At 42.5% G+C, this 24,776-nt stretch overlaps 1 protein-coding gene across 3 annotated transcripts in view; it reads left to right on the top strand.

Moving 5' to 3' along the window:
* si:ch211-15d5.11 (nuclear receptor coactivator 7) overlaps nt 1-24,776 on the top strand; it is a 110,314-nt gene that overhangs the window by 45,616 nt on the left and 39,922 nt on the right. For all 3 annotated transcript variants that reach the window (XM_063034678.1, XM_063034679.1, XM_063034680.1), the window contains one exon: nt 18,986-19,154. In XM_063034678.1, coding sequence (XP_062890748.1) covers nt 18,986-19,154 — 169 coding nt within the window. The remainder of the gene's footprint in view (nt 1-18,985; nt 19,155-24,776) is intronic.

Genomic DNA, 24,776 nt, shown 5'->3' with positions numbered 1-24,776 from the left:
AAAAAATAGTTAAAATTAATAAATATTAAAAATTTAAATTATAAATCATAAATAGAAAATAGAAAAATGGGAAGTAAGGTAGTGCAAAAAAACCAAGAGGCAAATCCGGATATTTGGAGGGTACGGCCCAGATCCGGGTCAGGATCCGTTCAGTAGTCTTATCACAGTTGGAAAGAAGCTGTTCCCAAATCTGGCTGTATGAGTCTTCAAGCTCCTGAACCTTCTCCCAGAGGGAAGAGGGATGAAAAGTGTGTTGGCTGGGTGGGTCGTGTCCTTGATTATCCTGGCAGCACTGCTCTGACAGCGTGCGGTGTAAAGTGAGTCCACGGACAGAAGATTGGTTTGTGTGATGTGCTGCACCGTGTTCACAATCTTCTGCAGCTTCTTTCGGTCTTGGACAGGACAACTTCCATACCAGGTTGTGATACACCCTAGAAGAATGCTGAACATTCCTAGACTGTTTCAATAACTCTGTGGTTTGATGTTTTATATTCTGTGTTTTTCGCTCATTTGTCTACCTTTTGCGCAATTTAGGTCGTAAGACACAGGAGCAGAATTAGGCCATTCAGCCCTTCGAGTCTGCTCTGCCATTCCAGCAAGGCTGATCCCGGATCCCACTCAACCCCATACACCTGCCTTCTCACCATATCCTTTGATGCCCTGACTAATCGGGAAGCTATCAACTTCCGCCTTAAATATACCCATGGACTTGGCCTCCACCACAGTCTGTGGCAGAGCATTCCACAGATTCACTGCTCTCTGGCTAAAAAAAATCCTCCTTACCTCTGTTCTAAAAGATCACCCCTCAATTTTGAGGCTGTGCCCCTTAGTTCTGGATACCCCCACCATTGGAAACATCCTCTCCATGTCCACTCTGTCTAGTCCTCTCAACATTTGGTAGGTTTCCATGGGATCCACCCGCATTCTTCTAAAATCCAGTGAGGACGGGCCCAAAGCTGTTAAACGCTCCTTATCTGTTAATCCCTTCATTCCCGGAATCATCCTTGTGAACCTCCTCTGGACTCTCTCCATTTGTTCTTTTTTTTTTGCATGCTGTGTGTTTGATGTTCTCCTTGACCTGGTTCCATGGTGTTTCTTTGTTTGGTGGCTCTCGGTAGGGAAGACAAATCTCAGGGTTGTATACTGCATTAATACTTTGATAATAAATGTACTTTGAACTTCAATTCCGCCACTATATCTAAGGAGTTTATACGTTCTCCACATACGTGGGTGTCCTCCGGGTGAACCGGTTTGGCCTCCCACGGTCCAAAGGTACACTGATTGGTAGGTTAATTAGTTACATGGGTGTATTTGAGCAGTGTGGGCTCATTGGGGTGGAAAGGCCTGTTACTGTGTCGTGATGTATCTCTGAATAAAAAAATAAAAACCTCAATTAGTGGGAAAAGTTAATTTTTATTTTACTCATTTTATTTTAATATTTATCCCCTCAGTGGGCAACGGACAAAAGGAACTCAAAGTAGTATTTTTAGTAACACACACAAATGCTGGAGGAACTCAGCAGGTCAGGCAGCATCTATGAAGATGAATAAACCGTTGATGTTTTGGGCTGAGGCCCTTCCTCAGGACTGGAAAGGAAAGGGGAAGACGCCAGAATGAAAAGGTGGGTGAAGGGGAAGGTCGCTAGGTGAAGCCAGGTAGGTGGGAAAGGTAAAGGTCTGGAGAGGAAGGAATCTGATAGGAGAGAAGAGTGGACCATCAGAGAAAGGGGAGGAGGAGGGATACCAGGGAGCGGTAATAGGCAGGTGAGAAGAGGTAAGAGGCCAGACTGGGGAATAGAAGAAGAGGGGAGAGAGAGGGAATTTTTTTTTTAACTGGAAGGAGAACTTGATATTCGTGCCTTCAAGTTGGAGACTACCCAGATAGAACATAAGGTGTTGTTAGTGGCAGCCTTCTCTTGAAAGTCTGGAACGTGAGAATCTGGGAGGGAAGGATGCAATGAGCAGAAATAGCTTGGAGTAATTAATTTTTGCTCAGAGGCTTACCAAGTTTCTTACCTACCAGGTGAAGTCACCTAGAACTTACTGAGATAAAGAAGCTAGTGTGGTCTTCCTTCATTATCAGAAAGTTGGAAGAAACAGCCATTGAAGAACCTGTTGCTCCTCCATCTCATCGATGGCATTAAGACTTCAGTTATTACTTAAAAAGGAAAAATCAGTATGACTTTAAGTGTGCAGCATTATGCCAGTTGGAAAATTAAGTTTGAGTTACCATAAAACTATAAGATATAGGAGCAGAATCAGGTCATTTGTCCATTGAATCTGCTCCGCCATTTCATCATGGCTGATCCATTTCCTTCTCAGCCCCAATCTCCTGTCTTCTCCCCGTAACTCTTCATGCCCTGACTAACCAAGAATCTATCAACCTCTGCCTTAAGTATACCCAGTGACTTGTCCTCCACAGTTGCTTGTGGCAATGAATTCCACAGATTCGCCTCTCTCTCTTTGGCCATCCATCCCACAGGATGATGATGGTTCCTTACAGTCAGTTAGTGGGGTGGTACCCCACTCCTCAGAAAGGAACAGCTTGTGCGTGAGTGGATTTTAGGTGAGTAGTGAGTTGCACAGGTCCAGACCCACCCTCTGGACATCCTCTCCCCGATCCAGCAGGATGGTGGGGTCCAAGACGGCTGGGGGAAGTTCTGTTGCAGTGAATGGCCAGACCAAGCTTCGATGCAAGGGATGCCCTTTCCGTGCTTCATGGCACGTGTTTGCTAGATGGCCGTTGGCCCTACGAGAGGGTTCATCCGCCCTTTGACAGGTCTTGTTTTTCGTCCTGCAGGGTGTCTAGCCACCTTCCTCACCAGGCAAGCCTGGTGGGGGAGCCGGTTTAGTCGCCGACCACCCGACCATGCGACAGGTAGCACTGGGTTACATGGTACCAGTAGCACTCAGACGAGTGGCCTGACAGATTCACCACCCTCTGGCTAAAGAAATTCCTCCTCATCTCCGTTCTAAAAGGATATGCCTCTATCTGTGCCCTCTGGTCCTAAGCAGCCTCACCATAGGAAACATCCTCTCCACATCCACTCTACTGAGTCCTTTCAACATTCTTTAGGTTTCATTGTGATCCTGAGATCAATATTTTCCAAGAACCCACAGATTAACAGCTGGAAAATAGGTTGTGCCTGTCCGTCATTGAGATGGTAGCCAAATTGCTGTCTGTGTCATACGTAAATTTCTGTTACTCTGTTTTGCTTTATTTCATTGTCCCTTCCCATATGAAATATTCCACCTTTTGCTAGTTCACTCTGTTCATTCATTACGTGCCATGTCGTGTGACATGGGCGATCCTGTTCTTTCCATGACTGTGATTGCTCTTGGCATATTTTCTGCAGAAGTGGTTTGCCATTGCCTTCTTCTGGACATTGCCTTTACAAGATGGGCAACCCCAACTATTATCAATACTCTTCAGAGATTGTCTGCCTGGCATCAGTGGTTGAATAACCAGGACTTGTGATAAGCACCAGCTGCTTATATGAACATCCACCAGCTGCTCCCATGGTTTCACAAGACCCTGATCGGTGGGGTGGGGTATGCAGGTGCTACACCTTGCTAAAGGGTGACCTGGAGGCTAACAGAGAGAAGACATGCATTAAACCTCCTTTGGAAGAGACGCATCTCTACCCAGCCACCTTTCTAGTTAAGCAGCCTCCTTGCTCAAATGGTGAAACCACATAAATCTCCATTTGCCCACAAAAACCACTATCACCGCGCATGGTTCCATTCATATTTTCCAGCTAGAGTCTTTGGTGATATAGCACTGGATGTAACTGGCTTCAGCTTGGAGCAAGAACCAGGGGAGATTTTGCTAACTCAGGGGCATGTATCCAGTTATTGTGACTGTATGACTGTGCTCAGCTGCAATCAGCTAACTCAGCACGGACCAAAGATCAAAACAGGACCTTCCCATTCTTCTATCCATGAAACCAGTTTGATCTGACATTGGCAACTTATCAGGAGCAGGAATGAAAGAAACAACATTGATATCTAACCTACCAAAATTTCAGTGGTTCGGATAACACAGTTACTGCAGGAGATTGCTGCATTCTAAAGTTTTGTGTTCCAATCCACTGTTTTATAATCAGTCAAAACACTTAATTAGTAACTATGGGCATAGGAATACACAAAGAAAAAATTCTTAAAGACTTTATCTCGAATAATAATTCTAAATGCTAACAGTAGGGGACCGTGCACAATTCTGATTTGATGGAGACGGATGTGAGAGCACGGAGAAACATCTGGAAAACTTCTGAAATGCCTGCTTCGCTACCACTGCTACTGTGTGGTAACCGGAATCTCCGGAGCAGAAGGCCCCAAAATCCTCAGCCTTGTGTGTTTCAGCGGCCGGGGCGAAGTCGAAAACGCTCGGCAGAGGATGGCGCTCGGGAGGCTGTATCGGGGAGGCTGGTCGGAAGCTCAAAATTTTCGGATGGATGGACTCAGTGTCGGCTGTGGTCGGCTGCTTCCAAGGTACCGGCAAGTTGACGGTGCCTGGAGGTTTATGGCAGGGAGTTTCTCCCTTTTGCCGCCTGCTATCGGGGACTCGGGAGTCGATCGACTCAAGGACTTTTGAGACTTTATTTACCGTGCCCATGGTTTGTTCTTCATCAAATTATGGTATTGCTTTGCATTGCTGTAACTATATGTTATAATTATGTGGTTCTGTCAGTGTTAGTCTTTGGTTTGTCCTGTTTTCTGTGATATCACTCTGGAGAAACATTGTATAATTTATTAATGCATGTATGCATTTCTAAATGACAATAAAAAGAGGACTGAGTGTTCTCTTAATCTAGAAGTGTATCAATAGCACTCACTTGCAACTGAATTTCTAGTCAGAGTATCTTCCAATGGATTAGTTAAACAGCAAGAACTATTTGACATTAGTACACACTTTTACAATGGCACGGTAGCATAGCAGTTCACATACTGCCTTACAGTACCAGCGAGCTGGGTTCAATTCCTGTGACTGCTGTCAGGAGTTTGTATGTTCTCCCCCATGACCGCGTGGGTTTCCTCTGGGTGCTCTGATTTCCTCCCACAGTTCAAGGATGTACCAGTTGGTCGGTTAATTGGTCATTGTAAATAGTCCCACGATTAGGGTAGTGTTAAATCGTGGGATTGCTGGGTGGCACGGCTTGAAGGGGCAGTTTACTCCATGCTATATCTCATTAAATAAAAAAAACATTGCAAAGTGTTAACATTTTTCTGAAAATAGAAATGATATTTTGGGTATTTCTTTTTGCTTTTTGATAGTAAGCACAGTTTATTAAGTACAAGACCGGCAACCAGTAGTGCTGAATCATTTTTCGAGTGATGCAAGTTTGAATCCTACCATGGGAAATGGAAAATTCTAAATTAAATTTAATTCATTAAATATATCTGAAATTAAATTTAGCAACAACTGGATTGCCACAGTAATATGGTTTCTGGGAAGGATATCTGTCATCTTTATGTGTTCTGTCCTGTATGTGACTCCAGACTCTTAACTACCTCATCTTTTCATGGCCAATTAGAGTTGAACATGAAATGCAAACACATTCAGTGATGTCCACATTTTGTGAACCAACAAACAAAACCTCATAGATTGAATCAAGAATTCTGTAATTTGTAACAGCTTACCCTGATCTGCTGTATAGTAAATTCCCATTCTCACACTAACTGTGAATTAAAGGTGAAGCTATTCTTGTTTCTCAGTTCCTTCATGTCTGCCACATCTGTTCCCAGGATGCGACTTTCCTTTCCAGGACATCAGAGATCTCCTCCTTTTTCAAAGAATAGGGTTTTCCTTCCTCCACTATTGATGCTGCCCTCACCTGCATCTCCTCCATTTTGCGAACATCCGTGCTCACCCCTTCTTCCACCATCTTAACAGTGACAGAGTTGCTCTTGTCCTTACCTACTAGCCCATGAGCTTCCACAACCAACACGTCATTCTCCACAACCTTGGCCCTCTCCAAAATGCTCCTACCACCAAATATATCTTTACCTTCCAACCACCACCCCCCCCAGCTTTCTGCAGGGATGGCTGCCTCCGTGTTTCCCTCGTCCATTTGTCCCTCCTGACACTTATCCTTGCAAGTGGCCAGAGGGCTAGACCTGCTCATTCACATCCTCCCTCACCTCCATTCAGGTCCCCAAACAGTTCTTCCAGGTGAGGCAACACTTCTCCTGCAAATCTGCTGGGCTCGTCTATTGTGTTTGGTGCTCCGGATGTGACCTCCTCTACATTGGTGAGACCCGTCATAAATTGGGGGACTGAGTTGAGCGCCTTGGTTCCAAAAGTGGAACTTCACGGTGGCCAAACATTTGAATTCCGATTCCATTCCCGTTCTGACATGTCGGTCCATGGGCTCCTCTTGTGCCACAATGAGATCACCCTCAGGGTGGAGGAACACTTCATATTCTGTCTGGGTAGCTTCCAACCTGATGGCATGATTATCAATTTCTCCTTCCGGTAAAAAAAACCCTCTCTCTCCCCTCTCCTATTCCCCACTCTGGCCTCTTACCTCTTCTCACCTGTCTATCACCTCCCCCTGTGTGTCCTCCTCCTTTCCTGTCTCCTATGGGCCACTCTCCCTTCCAATCAGATTCCTTCCTCTCCAGCCCCTGACCTTTCACACCCACCTGGCTTCACCTATCACCTTCTAGCTATGCTCCTTCCCCTCTCCCCACCTTTTTATTCTGGCGTCTTCCCCCCCCCCCCACCCTTCCTTTCTGGTCCTGGAGAAGAGTCTCGTCTCAAAATGTTGACTGTTTATTCATTTGCATAGATGCTGCCTGATCTGCTGACTTCCTCCAGCATTGTGTGTGTGTGTGTGTGTGTGTGTGTGTGTGTGTGTTAATGGTTAATGGTGACGGTGCCAGCCTCAGTCAGGAGAATGAATCAGGCACCAGTCACTGAAGTCTTCTCTCTACTCAAGCTCCCTGATGTATCAGTGACTGCTGACAGGATGTAATCCATAGGTTCACCCAAATCAGATTTTGTTCATCGAATAGCCAATATTCTAGTCCCATTTTCTTTTAGTCCACGGTCTTAAATTAAGACATCTACAGTAGTTCTTTGGTATTTTCTACAGCTTTGTAATAGTGACGTCAGCGAGTCATAATGTTACACAACAGATAAATGCAAGCTAACAGCATCTTCCCCACCTTACTGCATTGTTCAATACAGATAATCAATCTCATTTAAACCCATCAATAGAATACAGCCCTGAATCACAATAAATGTACTCAACTAAGGACAACTTAATCCATCATCAAGAGATGGTTTTAATTTTTGAATTTTACATTTATAATCTTTCATTGATTTTATTTCTGTTTCATCTCGAGTTGCATGATGGTATTGGGTTTGCTGACTACAAAGTTCTTCACTCAAATGAAGACTTTAAGCCCTATCAGATATAAATAGCCATGAATACTCTCACTAAAGGAAGATAATATGTAACTATCCAATCGTCAAAGACTACTTTACTTCCCTGTTTATTCTCCATGGTGAGTTTAGCTGCCAAAAATTTGAGCAGTGGGTCCCCTCTCCCTACCAAGGAGAAGATACTTCCAGCTATGAAAGTAGCAGTTCACTTCAATGATACTCATTTAAGTCAAAATAACATTCGTAAAACACTTTTAAAGCTTGGAGGACTTCTCTATCATAAACATTTTCAGATCACAAACCATTTTTAAAACACAAACCATTTCCTAAAACACAAAGCACAGAGTATTCCTAAAACACAAAATCATAAATGATTTCTTAAACTCAAAGGATAAAGGATTTCCAAAACACAGGTACCATTCTTATAAACTAAAATGACATACCAAAGATACAGACAACAAATTGTCCATTACAGAAACCAAAGCTGGAGGAGAGGATTCTAGTTCACTTCGTGTTTCTTTCACGTTTCTTCTTGGTGTTCCTTACCCCATTCCTAATAAGCCTAAACTGCTCTCTACGTTTGTATCCTTTTTCTCCCACTTGGATGACTTCACATGCATATGGTATTTCCTCAGTGATCCTTTTAACACAAGCAGTCTAAAAGCATCTTTTGGAGAAGAAGACCTTAGTTTAATGCTCACAGTTCACAATTAATGCTGTAAATGCTGTGAAACACATCACAGCACATTCCTTGAGCACAAAAAAACCTTTCAAACTATAAGTACATCAGTTATTAATGTGCTAAATTATAGTATCTATCTGCTCTGCAAGCTTCCTTGAACTAAGCAACTTAAGAGTCAGTTTGTCTGTTTGAAAGACCCCCAAGTTAAACAACCTATTGTCTAATACTCTGTCCTTGAACAGTAATAAAGCAAGTGTCATGATTAGCATCTGCTTTCTCTCAGACAGAGTGTCTGCAAAATACAGAGCTTGTTTTCAAAGCTGTTCTATAGAGAGTGTTTTTATAACTTCAAGCTGATTACTGGTTTCTATTTACATTTTAAGAACCGAAGACTGATTTCCATTTTATGACCAAAAACTAAACAAGCTGTTAGCTGGAAGTTTAATTACATCTGTTTCTGATCTTAACAAGTAGTAGCTGCTATTTAGAAAGCAAGCTGTGCAAACATGAGACAGAAGTGTATCACAGCTATAACTGTAATCCTAAATTGTTCCTGATGCTTTGATTCCAGTGGACCAGAGTTCATGAACTCGCTTTTTTAAATGACTGATTTAACTTCTCTTAAATTGGTTTATTATTGTCACATGTACCAAGGTACAGAGAAAAACTTGTTTTGCATGCCATCTGTACAGCTCATTTCATTACAACAGTGCATTGAGAAGACAATAATAAAATGCCGAATAAAATGTTGTTTAATTAATTTATTTATTTATTCGTCTATTTATTTGTTTACTTGCTTATTTATTTATCAGTTTATTTATTTATTCATTTATTTATTGAGATACAGTGAGGAATAGGCCCTTCCAGCCCTTCAAGCCGCAACACCCAACAATCCCCCAATTTAACTCTAGCCTAATCACAGGACAATGTACAATGACCAATTAACCGACCAACTGGTGCGTTGTTGGATTGTGGGAGGAAACTGGAGCACCCCAAAGAAACCCCTACAATCACAGGGAGGACATACAAACTCCTTACAGGCAGCGGCGGGAAATAAACCTGTGTTGCCTGTACTGTAAAGTGCCGTGCTAACCACTACACTACCGTGGCAACCCATAGAAACAGTACAGTGCAGCTGGACAATATGGTGTAAGGCCTTAACTTGGTAGACTATGGGGTCAAGAGTCTATCTCATTGTACTAGGGGACCATTCAGTAATCTTATTGTAGAGGAATAGAAGCTGCTCTTGAACCTGATGGTACGTGCTTTCAGGATTTTGCATTTTCTGCCCGATGGTGGGGGTGGGGGGTGCGGAAGACAGAATGTCTGATATGGGTGTGGTCTTTGATTATTGTTTGACTGTAATCAAATCAACTTTTATCAATCTCTGTCAGCAAGATAAGAGAAATGGTTTATTGATGCCAATTTGTCCAAGTCCAAACTGAAATATTGGCAAGATGGAAATGATCTGAAATTTGTCTAAACACATTAATGAATTCAAAGTAAGTTAAAGAATTGTTATTTATATATTGCCTTTCAGAACCCCATGATGTCTCAAAGCATTTTCAAATGGTTCAAATCAAATGGTTCCATGTATTATCAGAGAATATACAACCTGAAATATGTAGTCTTCACAGACATCCACGAAAAACAGAACTCCAAAAGAATGAACGCCAGAAAAAACATTAGAACCCCAAAGCCTCCTCTCCCCCCCTTACGCAAGCAGCAGCAAAGTATCAGCACATCACTCTCCCCCTCCCCCCATCCATTTCAGCAAAAAGCCACCCACCAATAGCAAAGCACTCAAAGTGAGACCATAAAAACTATTGTATGCCCGATGCTTTGACACGCCACGGCCTCTCTTTCTTACTAACGAGGGACAGAGAGATGTCTCCCATTTCACAGCGAAAGGGAAACCAGCAATCGCTGTTATGATGTTACAGCCTGCTGCATGGCTTTTTATTCCAAGATTCTCCAACTCCAGAACCGGCCGCAAACTCTCCCTACCATCGAGAGAAAGAGAGAGAGAGTGTGGTCTTTTGTAACTAATTAAGTACTTTAAAGATGTAGCTACTGTTGTAATCTTCTGTGTGGTAATAAATTCATGATAGAATTTAGTGTCGAGTTCTTCAACAAAAGAAATTCCTCTTGAGGATGCTTAGAGAAAGCAGACAATCAAGATGGCTTCATTGGTACAATATTAGCTATCTCAAACAAGTCGGAAACCTAAGCCATCATCATATTTTGAGAGTGTCTCAGCACGGTTTGCTATGAAAGTACTAAATAGAACTTGCAAGGTTAAATCCTGACAGTATCTCAATTGATTGTGAGATTAGGTTGAATAGCATCTTTCAAATTGGCAAGGACACTGATTGTGTCCAGTCTTGGACAATGGTTCTCCAGTACCAGGGTAAAAATGGTGAAATTGCCTCTCGTCTACAGCAATCTATTGATGAACTATTTCTAATTGTAGAGTTCAATTCAGTTCCTGGGCTTTTGTTAATTTATTGGTTAATTGTACAAATGTCACTGGAAATGTTTTTTCAAATCTAGTTGCCCCTGAACACGTGAGGCTATTAAGAGTCAACTATATTGGTGGCTCTGACAGCAGACAAGGAAGGCAGATATCCTTCTCTGAGCCAGATTCAATATGACATTCCAGACTTTTATATTGTCAGTCTTTTGATTTTACTAACGGAAGAGGAACTCTGCCCTCCCAAAAAAGAGGCAGTCTTCCTTTTGACCCACAATACTTGAATCCATTTGGCAGAATATTATTTAATGGTGAAGTATTATTTATTATTTATGTTTGATAGGAACCCATGAACCCAAGACATTATTTAAGGAAGACTTTTATTTTTTTTAGCTTCTTTCAAACTTCAGTACTTTTTAATAGAGTCATAGAAAAATACAGCACAGAAACAGGCCCTTCGGCCCATCTGGTTTATGCTGAACCATTGAAACTGCCTACTCCCATTTAACCTGCGACCATAGCCCTTCATACCCCTCCCATCAATGTACCTATCCAAACTTCTGTTAAACATTGAAAACAAGCTCGCATGCACCACTTGCATTGGCAGCTCGTTCCACATTCTCAGGACCCTCTGACTGAAGAAGTTTCCCCTCATGTTCCCCTTAATGTAAGAAGCTACCATGAACAGAACCTTGAAAAACCCATACCATATTTCTTAATAATACAGATTGAATGGTAGATATTGCCCAGGATGGTAGAGATAACCCCCACATTCTTTCATGAAGTATTGTCCTTTAATCATTTAGATCTGTGTGAGGGAGCATTCAGTTTAAAATTTCACTCAAAAGATAGGACCCTTAATAAAAACTGAGCACAAAGAAAAAACTTCACCACTTAGTGCCTGTGGGGTGGCACTGCAGCCTAGCGGTTAGCATAATGCTTTACAGTGTCAGTGACCTGGGTTCAATTCCCGACGCTGCCAGGAAGAAGTTGGTACATTCACCCCATGACTGTGTCGGTTTCCTCCGGGTGCTCTGGTTTCTTCCCACGTCCCAAAGATGTACAGATTAAAGATTAATCAGTCACTTGGGCGTATTTGGGCACCATGAGCTTGTTGGGCAGGAAGGACCTGTTACCATGCTGTACCTCTAAACAGGTCTCTAGGTTCATGTCCCAGTCCACCATCATCTGATTAAGAGTTGGCTGTGTCTACCATGCACCGTTTTAGTGAAATAATCTGTACGGATGGCTTGCAACCGCATTATCTTGTTTGAGATTCATCCCAAGCAGAACACAAACACAGGGCTCCAATGCAGGGTAGGTTGACCCTGGGGACGTGCACCAAGTAAAACATTGACTCCAGCTAGCAGGTCGTCAGCTGAATGGACTCTACATTGAGACTCGCTGGTCTTCCAGTGCAAGGAGCTGTCCACAACCAAGTGTCACTGACTGGCACATAAAAAGGTGCAGGAGTGCGTGCCGAGGGACATACTGAGGTGTAGTGCAAGCACCACAAGGTGAAAGGGAAAGGGCGCAGTTTAGAGCTCACCTTCACTGAACACTGATGATAGAATGCTAATAGTACATGGCCCTTCAGCCCATTACGTTGTGCTGACATTTTAACCTACTTCACGTCAATCTAACCCTTCCCTCCCACATACTTCTCCATTTTTCTTTCATGCGTGTGCCCATCTTAAATTTCCCTAATCTATCTGCCTCAACTACCAACATCTGTGTTTAAAAAGAAACAACCTCTGATACCCCACCCCCCACACTTTCCTTCATTCATCTGTTGATTCTTGAGTCAGCGTCCCAAAATAAGTGGCGCTATAGATTGTAACATTGAAACAGTGATCTGTTGGCCTCCCTTCTCGCTGTAGCACGAGCAATAAATCTCCCCCCCATTAGAGAGAGAGAGAGAGCCTGTTGAGACTTTGAAGTGTTGGGATGGACCATAGTTTTTGATGGACCCTAGACCAAGGTCTCTGGGGGCTTGCTATTTTTGCACAGTGGGTGGTGGGTGAGGCTGATGCTTTTTGGTGGAACAAGTGGGGGAGTGGAGTGTTGATGCTTTGCTATTGCTTGTGCATGGGAGGGGGAGGGACGCTTTGTGGTTCTAACATTTCTGTAATTCACTCTTTGGGGTTTTCTGTTTTGAGGATGTCTGTGAAGAGTAAGAATTTCAGGTTGTATACTGTATACATTCTCTGACATTAAATTGAACCTTTGAACCTTTGAATCACCTTAAAAGTATGTCCGTTCATGTTAGACATTTCTGCCCTGGGAAAAGACATTGGCTATCTTCTCCATGCCTCTTACTATCAAGTCACCGCTCTATTTTCAACTTCTCAGCTCTGCGTATTATCGATATGTCATTGTAACCTACTACAACCTGTTACTCAATCCACATCGCCACCAACATTCATGTCATCTGCAAGCTGACTAACAGGGGTCCCAGGACAGATCCTTATGGAACATCACTGGTCACCAGCCTTCAGGCAGAATACAACCGTCTACAACTGTCTACAACTTTCCCCTGCCTTCTGTGGGCAAACCAATACTGAATCTAGCCAAGTCTCTCTGGATTCCGTTGCTCCCGACTTTCTGAATAAGACTGCCGAATGGAAGCTTATCAAATACCTTACTAAAATCCATATACACCACATGAATTGATTCAGAAAGGAAAGTTAAAATCATGCTAACATAATCAACATATCATAATATAATGATATGCTGGGTGCAGTGAATAAGAACCAATGAATAATCCATATTGTAGAATTGCAAATTTTGTGAATAAACGTTAGTTTTAGAATAAGAAAATCTGAAATTAGAATCAGAATTGGGTTTAATATCAACAGTGTATGTCATGGAAATTTGTTAACTTAGTGGTAGCCATACATTGCAATACATAGTAGTAAAGAAAAACCTGTGAATTACAGTAAACATATATATATAAAATAGTTAAAATAAATATGTAGTACAAAAAAATAGAAATAAAAAGTAGTGAAGCAGTCCTGATGAAGGGTCTCGGCCTGAAACGTCGACTGTTAACTCTTTTCCATAGATCCTGCCTGGCCTGCTGAGTTCCCCCAGCACTTTGTGTGTGTTGCTTGGATTTCCAGCATCTGCAGATTTTCTCTTGTTTGAGGTAGTGTTCGTGGGTTAACAAAGCAGCTTGCTGATGACATCTTCATCATTGTCAGTGAAGATCAGACCATCATAGATTGGAAAGGTTCATAGGATATGGACCAAATGCTGGTAGATGGGACTAGCTTGGAGTAAGCATCTTGGTTGGTATGGAGTAGATGTTTCCATGCTGTTCAACCCCTGTGTTAAAATGGTGTGGAAAATGAAGGGGAAAAATATCTTGCAGTACTGACTGGTGTGGCCTGAGAAGGAAGTGTAATATTGGAAGATTATCTTCTTAAATTCTGATTTTTAATCTCTTTAACTGAATAGTCTGAATAGCATCATCATTGAATTACAGTTGCAGCACAATAAGCTCGCTTATCTAGATATTCAAATCCAGCAAGGTCCAGGCATATTTACACAACTGGAGCATAATTACAAAGTTTGTAAAGGACTATAAAAATTGCCCTTGTCCTAAGCAAACTTAAGCTGCTGTTTGTGTAGCTGCTCAATTTAACCAAAATGTCTTCGAGAAATTCTGGCATCAGAAGTCAGCTTTGCTTTACGTTATAAGATGAATTATTACTCACAAAATAGCACAGAATTTCATTAGTTTATTTATTTGTTTATCTATTGAGATTTGTTTTTTTTTAGATTCAGCATGAAATAAACCCTTCTGGTGACTCATTCCCATCAATCCCCCAATTTAATCTGAGCCTAATCACGGGACAATTAATCTACCAACTGGTACGTCTTTGGACTGTGGAAGGAAACTGGAGCACCTGGAGGAAACCCACATGGTCATGGGGAGAATGTACAAAGTCCTTTTGAACCAGCAAAAGAGTACATTGAAGACATCCAAAAACTAATCCCTCCGACCTGCATAATGTCCATATCCCTCCATCTTCCTTACATCCATGTGCCTATCCAAATATTACTCAAAAGCCTCTAATGTATTTGCCTCTAATATACTTACCATAGCAGGCAGCACATTCCAGGCATCCATTGCTCTCTGAGTAAAACAATTTACCTCTCATATCCCACTTGAACTTACCCCCCTCTCGCATCCCCTCTGGTATTAGATATATCAACCCTGGGAAACAGATACTCTCTGTCTACTCTATGTATGCCTCTCATAATCTTGTAAACCTCTATCAGATCAACCAGAGAATATTGAAGGATAAAGTGATGCTCTACCAGTAAAACTTCCCTTGGTGATTTGGTTGTTCTTTTATAATTGAGTCAATCCTGCTAATAAATGTAACGTTCAGTCAGATGGAACTACATCATCATACCAGATTTATGACATCATCCAACTTATAGTCTATTTTTGGAAAATTAATTTGTCCTGTCTATTGACACTTATTCCATATTTGTATGCACTCAGAAACTCCCTCCAAGAGGGCCACAAACTTGTCGTAGGGTTTGGAGGCTTGCGTGCCTCAATGACCTGGAGACCTATGTTGGCTGAAGTAAGAGTTCTATGCTTTGGCTCTTGGTAGGGTCACCCATGCCAAACAGGTCAAAGGGTAGAGGTCCACCATTCCTCCAGGTTTGGGGGTTCAGCTCAGGGCTAATAACCCTGAATGGTCAAGCAAAAATTGTTAGGGAAACAGCAATGAAGAATCCTTCTACATCTGTGTGCGACGGTATGGGAGACCAAAGACAACTTAGTGCCGTACCTTAGAGGCAGAAATGAAAACCAAACCTGAGGCACGATAGAAAAGAAGGAGACAGAGATGGAGGAACTTCATTGCCGCAATAAACGTCAGCAGCGTAAAAATGTAAAGAGAGATTGTTAGTCATGTATAAACAAATGTAAAATAATCTTGTCCACCATTTCCTTCAAACAAAGTAACAGGAAATTGTTACTGGCAAACTAGAAATGACTAACAATATCTGTGAAACAGTAACTCACTTTATTACATCACCCGTTATTATATCTTAGATTATCTTGACTGGATAGAAGATTGATTATCATGGTATTCTCATCCTTTAAAATTTCATTTCTAGCTACTTTGTACATATTTTGTTCATTTATGTTTTATATTTAATAGCTTTCTTTGTTCTACAACCACCCCTCACACTTTCCTTTCCCACCCACTCCCCCTGCCAATAGCTAGATGTGAATATGAGGCCAATCAGAATTAGAATCAAAATAAGATGTATTATCACCACTAACATATATGACATGAAATTTGTTGTTTTGTAATAGCAATACAGCGCAAAGACATACAATTCCTATATGTTACCAAAGTAAATAAATAGTGCAAGAGAAGAGGAATAATAAAGGTAGTATTCTTCGGTTCATAGACTATTAAGAAATTATTGAGTGTGGGTCTTCAGGCTCCTGTACCTCCACCATAATAGCAGTTGTTAGGGCATATTCTGGAGAATTATACTTCCGGTTTAAGATAGCATTACCGAAGATGTGCAACAGCCCACTGGTAGATCATAAGGCAAGAGATTTGACTAAAAACATTACTTATAACATCTTTCATGAGGGAAATTGTGGTGAACTATTGCCGCAGACAGTAAGGAGGCAGGCGGAGGCGTGGCCGGTTCTGGAGATGAGCCACGCTGGGGCATTGTGAGACGCAATGTGTTCAAGCTGCTGGAGTTTGTATCTCTGTCTGAGATGGAGTGAGCGTTTTGGCGGGGAGTCGATGCGGAAGAGATCTGATGCCTGTCCACCTGAGCCGGGTGCGAAGTTGGTTCGCTTCAAGCGCCGAGCTGATTTGGTGAGATCGAGAACAGCTTCGGGCGGGGCGGCCCAGGCATATCAGGGTGCTGGGATCCAGGTCCTAGAACGTAGCACTGCCTGGTGCTTGGACCATTTCAGCACTAGTGCAGATAGACTGGAAGCCCAGGTGTTGGGAACGGAGGTGAGGGCTGGGCTGGTTTTGCTCGCCCTCCTGCGAATGTTCATTCCTTTCTCCGTGGCACCCAGGCTGTGAACTGATCTGGCTGCTGTGCATTTTTTCCTTTCTGGTGTGAAAACTGGGACCAAGGCTTGGCTTGGGCCTACTCCGACCGCTTCGGGACTGGATCTGGAACTCAGTCAGGATGCTATTGGCTTGCTTCTATTGTTTGAATAATGTGTTCTTTCTTCCTCTCTTTCTCTGCGCAGTGGTTTTTATCTTTTTTTAATTTAAGTTAATTGAGTTCCTTGCTTTGTAGCTGCTTACAAGCAGACAAATTTCAAGATGTATAATTTATACATTCTTTGATAAAATGTGCTTTGAGTCATTTGCTTTGGAGTTATGGAATATAGTAAAATATTAATTTCAACAGCAACCAGTTTTCAGATCTGAATTTGGATTATAGATTGAATTTAAAATGCAGCTCAGCTCAGTGGTGACATTGGAGCTTCATACTGGGGTTGATTGCAAACCAGGAGACACCCAATTGACATGAGATGTCTGCATATGCATGAATGCATCTCAGAGACACCAGTGATTGATACTTATTTTGGGTGCGTTAGTGTGAAGATCTGACTGTTTGAAAATTATATATAACTCAAAGGAAGCATTATCAATGCATTGTAATTAGAGAAATTGTCCTGCTGTTACCTTTGATCGTTAGCATATAAAAATGTGATGTAACGTTGGGTCAGGAAGTGTGACTCCAAAATGCTGTCAGCTTGTGTGTGCCCAACACAGGTAAAGACTTTTATACTACCAGCTACATGTTTCTCCAGTGGTTTTCATTGACAGTCACAAAAGTAGTAAAGAGATGAGGGTGTAGCCCAGATGGTGAGGGTCCTTAGTGAAAGATGCCGCCTTCTTAAAGCACTGCCTCTTCAAGGTTTCCTCGGTGGTGAGGAGGCTTGTGCCCATGATGGAAGTGACTGAGTCTACTGATACCTTTGATCCTGCACATCACTTATACTAAAGCGCAAATGTTGCCCTACAACTTGCTGAAGTCATCTGATAATGAACCCAACAGGCTGCTTTTGAAGTGAATATTTCATAAAGATTTCAAAATGCCAGTTGCCATGGCCACGTGACACATGGAAAGCACATGGATGTCAGCTCATTAACAATTTTTCTGCTTATGAAGATTATCATTTAAATGAAAATCCCTATCTATAACGTCAGTTATGTCATCTTTTTTTTGGCGCGGCCTGCGTGCGTGCGAGTCTGTGCGTGTGTGTGTGCGTCTGCGTGTCCGTGTGTGCATCGGGGATGATGATGTCTTTTTCATGGCTTTTACAAGGTGCAGAGCGAGAGAGAGCTCGTGTGGTGCGCCATTCCTCACACAGACACTTTGCTCAGTACTTTCCCTTTGTTTTACGAGGTCGAGTTGTGTTCTCAACACTCAATCCGGCACGAATGGGAAGCGTACTGAGGGGCGGACCTGACTAGTTTCGAACCCGGGAACCTCCGCTCCCAGGTCTGGCGCCGATGTCGTTGCGCCACCAGCCGGCCCCTGTTATGTCATCTTAATGAAGGATTTTACCAGTTTACCTCTACTACTTTCTTTGGAGGTGACACAATGAGTTTAAAATAAATAAGTAACACTCCAGTAATCTAGTAATTGTTCAAATATCACGATAGTTCAACATCCAGCTAACCAAATGACTTTTCCCCACACTTCCTTTAAATTCACAGAGCCTTCTTCCCACAATCCTTATAAAATAACCAGGGTCCTGATTCCCACATTCCCTCAAAATCAACAGTTCTGTTTCCCATGCTCTCTTTAGACTCATTCCTCGTTTTCTGGAAAAGGTATTTTACTACTGTGTAACATCAAAGACAAGGTTCTGTATGTTAAAGGTTGTTTGGCTGTGACATCCAATAGCATGAAATATCTGCCAGCCCAGCACCATCAAGGGCGGCACGGTAGCGTAGTGGTTAGCACAACGCTCTACAGTGCAGGCAACTTGGGTTCAATTCCCACTGCTGCCTGTAAGGAATTCTTCTGTGACTCCATGGGTTTGCTCCTGGCATTCTGGTTTCCTCCCACAGTCCAAAGATATACTGGTCGGTAGGCTAATTGGTCATTGTAAATTGTCCCATGAGGAGACTAGGATTAAGTCGAAGGATTGCTAGACGGCATGGCTCAAAGGGCTAGAAGGCCTATCCCATGCTGTTTCTCAATAAATAAAATGCAAGTGAACAGCTAATTGGAATTTTATTGTAACTTGCTTTAATTTTTAGTTTACTTTTAAATGTTCAAAAACTGTTTTGTGAAAAATCCTATTGCATAATCTAGAACACTGTATGTTTATGTTCCTCCTATCTCTATCAATACCACATTAACCAATACCAATTAAAGAATTATAAAAATTTATTTTTTTTAAATTGCAGACAAGTGTCCTTCTAAAGAAGATGAAGATAAACTACGATTGATGTTTTTATGCCTAAAGGTCAGACTTACTGTAAAAAAGACACGTTTGCTTAAGTTTGGAGTGGCTACATCTCGGGATATGGACCGGAACAAATCTGAGGAATACTGGTTTGCAATGTCCCAAGAAAAGTAAGTTTATGGACGGGAATCCTTGTCTCAGAACATGACCTGTGGAACTTGCATTGCTATACACCACAATTAAATATTGGTTGACGATTTACACAGTACAACCTAGCTGACATTACATGTTATATTTCTCAATTGTGATTTCTCTTTTAAACTATGGAGGGAAATAGAAATATAATTTGCAATAAGATCGGTTTTGGTGCTCTTGTTAATCATTATTTGCAGATGGGAATGCAGATAGTAGGGTGGAGATACGTCTCTACCAAAGGAGGTTTAAGGTGCTCCTTCCTTCTGCTAGCCTGCAGGTCACCCTTGGGCAAGGTGTAACCCCCTTGCTTAACCCCCCAATCAGGGTCACATGAAGCCACGGAAGCAGGTGGTGGATGGTCGTATGAGCAGCTGGTGCGTATCACCAGTCCTGGTCATGCGACCGCTGACACCAGGCAGACAATCTCTGAAGAGTATTGACAGTGGCTGGGAGTCATCTGATTTGTAAAGACACTGTCCAGGAGAAGGCATTGGTAAACCATTTCTGTAGAAAAATGTGCCAAAAACGATCATAGTCAAGGAAAGACCATGACTGGCTACATTATACGACACGGCACATTACAAACGAAAGGACATAGATGGGAATGCCCAAGGCTTGATCAGCAAGTTTGCAAAAGACACAAAATTTGGAGGTTTGTTGATAGAGAAAAAGGTTATCGTAGGGCATGGGTCTTCAACCTGGGGTCCACAGACCCCTTGCTTCATGGCTTTGGTCCATGACATGAAAATGGCTGGGAATTCCTGGCGTAGGGGGATCTTGATGAGTTAGGGGATTGGGCTGAGGAGTGGCAAATGAATTTCAATGAAATTAAGTGTGAGGTAATGCACTTTGGAAAGTGAAGCCAAGGTAGGCTTCTGTGGTAAAGAAGGCAAATGCAATGTTAGCATTTATTTCAAGGGGAGTAGAATATAAAAGCAAGGAGATAATGCTGAGCCTTTATAAGACACTAATCAGGCTGCACTTGGAGTATTGTCAATGGTTTTGGGCCCCATATCTTAGAAAGGATGTGTTGTCGTAATAGAGAGTCCAGAGGAGGTTCAGGAGGATGGTTTCAGGAGTGAAGGGGTTAACATATGAAGAGCATTGGGCAGCTTTGGGCCTGTACTCACTGGAATTTAGAAGAATGCATTAAAACCTACCGAATGTTGAAAGGACTAGATAGAATGGATGTGGAGAGGATGCTTCCTATGGTGGGAGTATCCAGAACTAGAGGGCACAGCCTCAAAATTGAGGGGCAACCCTTTAGAACAGAAGTAAGGAGGAATATTTTTAGCCAGAGAGTAGTAAATCTGTGGAATGCTCTGCCATAGACTGTAGTGGAGGCCAAGTCTGTGGGTGTATTTAAGGTGATAGTTGATCGTTTCCTGATTGGTCAGGGCAGCAAAGGTTATGGTGAGAAGGCAGATGTATGGGGTTGAGTGGGATCTGGGATCAGCCATGATGGAATGGCAGAGCAGACTCGATGGGCTGAATGGCCCAATTCTGCTCCTCTGTCTTATGCTCTGATGGTCTTATAGGATTTATATCATGAATAGGAGGGCACAGGGGAGTGTAGTGGGATAGAAGGAACTCAAAGTACAATGCATAGTCTATTGTAAACAGCATGACAAGTAGGCATAGTGGACAAAAAGGCATTAGTACATTAGCCTTCATCAGTCATGGCACTGAGTATAAGATTTGGAACACTGTGTTGCATTTTCAGAAGTTGTTGGTGGGACTGCACTTGGAGTACTGTGTATGATGAGTTTTTTTTTCAGGTTATTGGGATACAACCCAGAAGATGGAGATGGAGGGGTTTCTGAGGGAAGAGGAGACGAAGGGGGTGGGAGTGGTCACGATGAAGCACGTTGTACGTCTTTGTGCCCAATACCCCACAGAACCATCTTGGCCACTTGGCACTGCAAGTGATCATCAGGTTACATTACAGCAGGGGTTCACAACCTTTTTAATGCCAGTGAGCCTTACCATTAACCGAGGGGTCCGTGGAACTCAGGTTGGGAACCCTTGCTTTACAGGGAAGAGTGTTACAGTGAAACTCAATGTGTAAAGGTTAAAAGTTGTGGTTGTTGTCATATGCCCAAGCGCATGTATTCAGAGGTGCAATGAAAATCTTACTTGCAACAGCATCACAGGCACATAGGATCCTGTATGCAGCATTCAAAAGGAAAAAAAAAACATATATCTACATTAAAGAAATAAACTCAAAGTACTGGAAGATCTCAGCAGGTCAGGCAGCATCTATGGAGAGGAATAACCACCTAGAAGTTCTCCTCCATCCTCCACACCATCCTGACTCGGAATGCATTGCAGATTTTCATTGTTACGATGTTGTCACTTAAAGTTAAATTGGATAGATATATGGACAGGAAAGGAATGGAAGGTTATGGGCTAAGTGCAGGTCGGTGGGACTAGGTGAGAGTAAGAGTTTGGCACGGACTAGAAGGGCCGAGATGGCCTGTTTCCGTGCTGTAATTGTAATATGGTTGTTATATGGTTACTGGGTCAACATCCTGGAGCCCTCTCCACAGCAGTATTGTGGGTGTATCCACACCTTAGGAAGTGCAGCAGTTCAAAAATCAGAATCAGGCATAATATCACCAGCTTACGTCGAGAAATTTTTTAACTTCAGAATAGCAGTACACGATAAATATAGAGAAGAAAAAAAATCTGTTACAGTAAGTATATATATATGTCTATTAAATAGTTAACTTAAAATAAGCAGTGCAAAAGAAAAGCAGAAATAAAAAAGTAGTGAGGTAGTGTTCATGGGTTCAATGTTCATTCAGAAATTGGATGGAAGAAGCTTTTCTTGAATCACTGAGTGGGTGCCTTCAGGCTTCTGTACCTCCTTCCCGATGGTAACAATGAGAAGAGGACATGTCTTGGTGGGGAGTGGGGGTCCTCAAAGATTGACCCTGCCTTCCTAAGGCACCGCTTCTTGAAGATGTCTTGGATACTATCGCGGCTAGTGCCCATGCTCACCACCAACTTCTCTAGGGCAATAAGAGATGAATAAGTTAATGTTGGCCCAGCCTGTGAAGCCCACATCCCTTGAAGGAATAGAAATGATTGCAATGCCAGAAGGAATTGCGTGACCTTACTAGATGTACCGTGGTTATATGAAGCTGAGCTTTTCACCAACGCGTCCAAGTTAGCACCAAGCCATTGAGCGCAACTACTTGAAATGCTGTCGTAGGAAAGCAGCATCCGTCATCAGAGATGCCCACCACCCAGGCCATGCTCTCTTCTTGCTGCTGCCATCAGGTGGAAGGTACAGGAGCCTCAAGACTCGCACCGCCAGGTTCAGGAACAATTCTTACCTCTCTTGAACGTGGGTGCATGCAATGCACTCCCGGCGAAGGTGTAGAGGTGGATACAATAGGGTCTTTTAAGAGACTCTTAGATAGGTACATAGAGCTTAGAAAAAGGGCTATGTGATAGGGAAATTCTAGGCAGGTTCTAGAGTAGGTTACATGGTCAGCACACTATTGTGGGCTGAAGGGCCTGTAATGTACTGCAGATTTCTATGTTATGTGTTCTATGTTCTGTGTTCGAAGGGATAACTACACTCACTTGCCCATCCTTTGAGATGTTCCCACAGCCAATGATCTCACTTTAAGGTCTCTTTATCTCATTATCTCATTATTTATTGCTATTTATTTATATTTGTATTTGCACAGTATGCTGTCTTCTGCACTCTGGTTGATCTTTCATTGATCCTGTTACAGTTACTATTCTATAGATTTGCTGAGTATGCCTGTCGGAAAATGAACCTCAGGGTTGGATGTGGTGACATATACGTACTCTGATAATAAAATTTACTTCGAACTTTGAAGCCATGACCTCCACTGAGTCATGTCTCAAGTTTAGTTGTGTTTTTAGGTTCTAAGGATGGTTTTGGGGATAGAGAGGGAAGTTAAGGATCAGTTTAGGGTTCAGGGACAAGGATATGGGGGAATTAGAGATCAGGCCAGAGTCTAAATCTTGACTTCACGTTTAAAGACCAGGGACACGGACCAGGTACATACACGGTTGGATGTTGACTATTAGGGTGGCCTCGTCTGCTTTCTGCGAGCCCAACAGTTTACATCAATCCAGGGATGTCCCACACCTACATTGCTGGCCTTAGAACATGAAGCCGAGATTTAGACTCTGATCTCTAATTCCTCCACATCCCTCTCACTGAACCCCCACCCACCGATCAGCGAGTTGTCAGCGGTTCCAGAGTCCGAGGTCCATATAGGCAAGAGGAACAAGTCCCAATTACATTCGGTGAGACTGGAGCTGGAGGCCTATCGTTCAGGATCCCATCATTAGCGAGTCTGGAATTTGAGGCCTAGTGTTCGGTGATTGGCATGACCTGGAATCGATGGTGAGGGTCAAGGCCCGAAGGATGAATTGGAAGCCCGGAAGTCGAGACCCCTTGGCCGAAGCCAAGTCTGTGAATCCACTGTGGAAACCAAAGCCCAATGTCTACAAGCCCAAGTTCAAGTCCGCTGAAGGTTGGAGGCTGGAGGCCTACCCTGTGGTTAAAGGACTGTATATGAGCATGGGAAGGAGGGAGGAACAGGACTTGTTTTGGCTGTTGATGTTCCGTTACTTGTTGTGATTTGTGTTGTTCTGTTCAGCTATGCACATGTGGTGACACTTGTGGGCTACCCCCAGCACACCCTTGCGTGTGTTGGCTGTTAACGCAAACAATGCATTTCATTGTATGTTTCAATGTACATGTGATAAATAAACTTCAGGCTTGAATCCTGAAATTCTGCTCTTTTATGACAGACACATGTAATACATCTCCTTACATTGACATCAATGATGATGCCCCAAGAAGGCAGCATCCATCTGTAAGGATGCGCACCGTCCAGGATGTATCTGTTCTCTATCTGCATTGTATTCTGTGTGTTGCACGTTTATTATGGTTATTATGGTAACTAGTCATACAAGTGGAGGCGTGGTAAAGGTGAAGGGAATAAGTTCCGTATTCTTGCTTATCTTGTGGCAGCTTGTAGCTTGGGACAGGCAGGTGTATCTTTTGCTGATCCCTGAGATAATGCTCAGCTTACTCTTGGGTATGCTAAAGTTTCATCACTTCAGGATTGTCAATTGCTAATGAAAGGTCGAATAAAGGATTCGGCTTTTGGAACAATCATTTGGAGCTGGGGACACATCATGCAAATATAACAAATCCGTAGCAGTTGTGGGCAGCAGCAATTGTTTTGTTTTGGTTTGGTTTTGCTGTTACACAGGATATGCCTCTTATTATAATTATAATCAAAGAGGAGGAACAGGAGCCTGAAGACATACACTCAACATTACAGGAACAGTTTTCTCCTGTCTGTCGTCAGATTTATGAACAGTCCATTCACAAACATACTTACTTACTGCTTGTTACACCACTGGCGTTTAGGACATTTTCTTGTAGGCTTACTCAATAAATCTGTAGACTAATACCTATAACAGAATCAATGGAAGATTGCCCATTACAGCATTCAACCACAGTGCAAAAGACAACAAACTGTTCAAATACAAAAAGAATAATAATAATAATAATAAATAAACAATAAATATCAAGA

The sequence above is a fragment of the Mobula hypostoma genome, chromosome 28 (assembly GCF_963921235.1).
Source record: "Mobula hypostoma chromosome 28, sMobHyp1.1, whole genome shotgun sequence".
Taxonomy (NCBI): domain Eukaryota; kingdom Metazoa; phylum Chordata; class Chondrichthyes; order Myliobatiformes; family Myliobatidae; genus Mobula; species Mobula hypostoma.
This window is presented reverse-complemented; position numbering and strand designations above follow the sequence as displayed.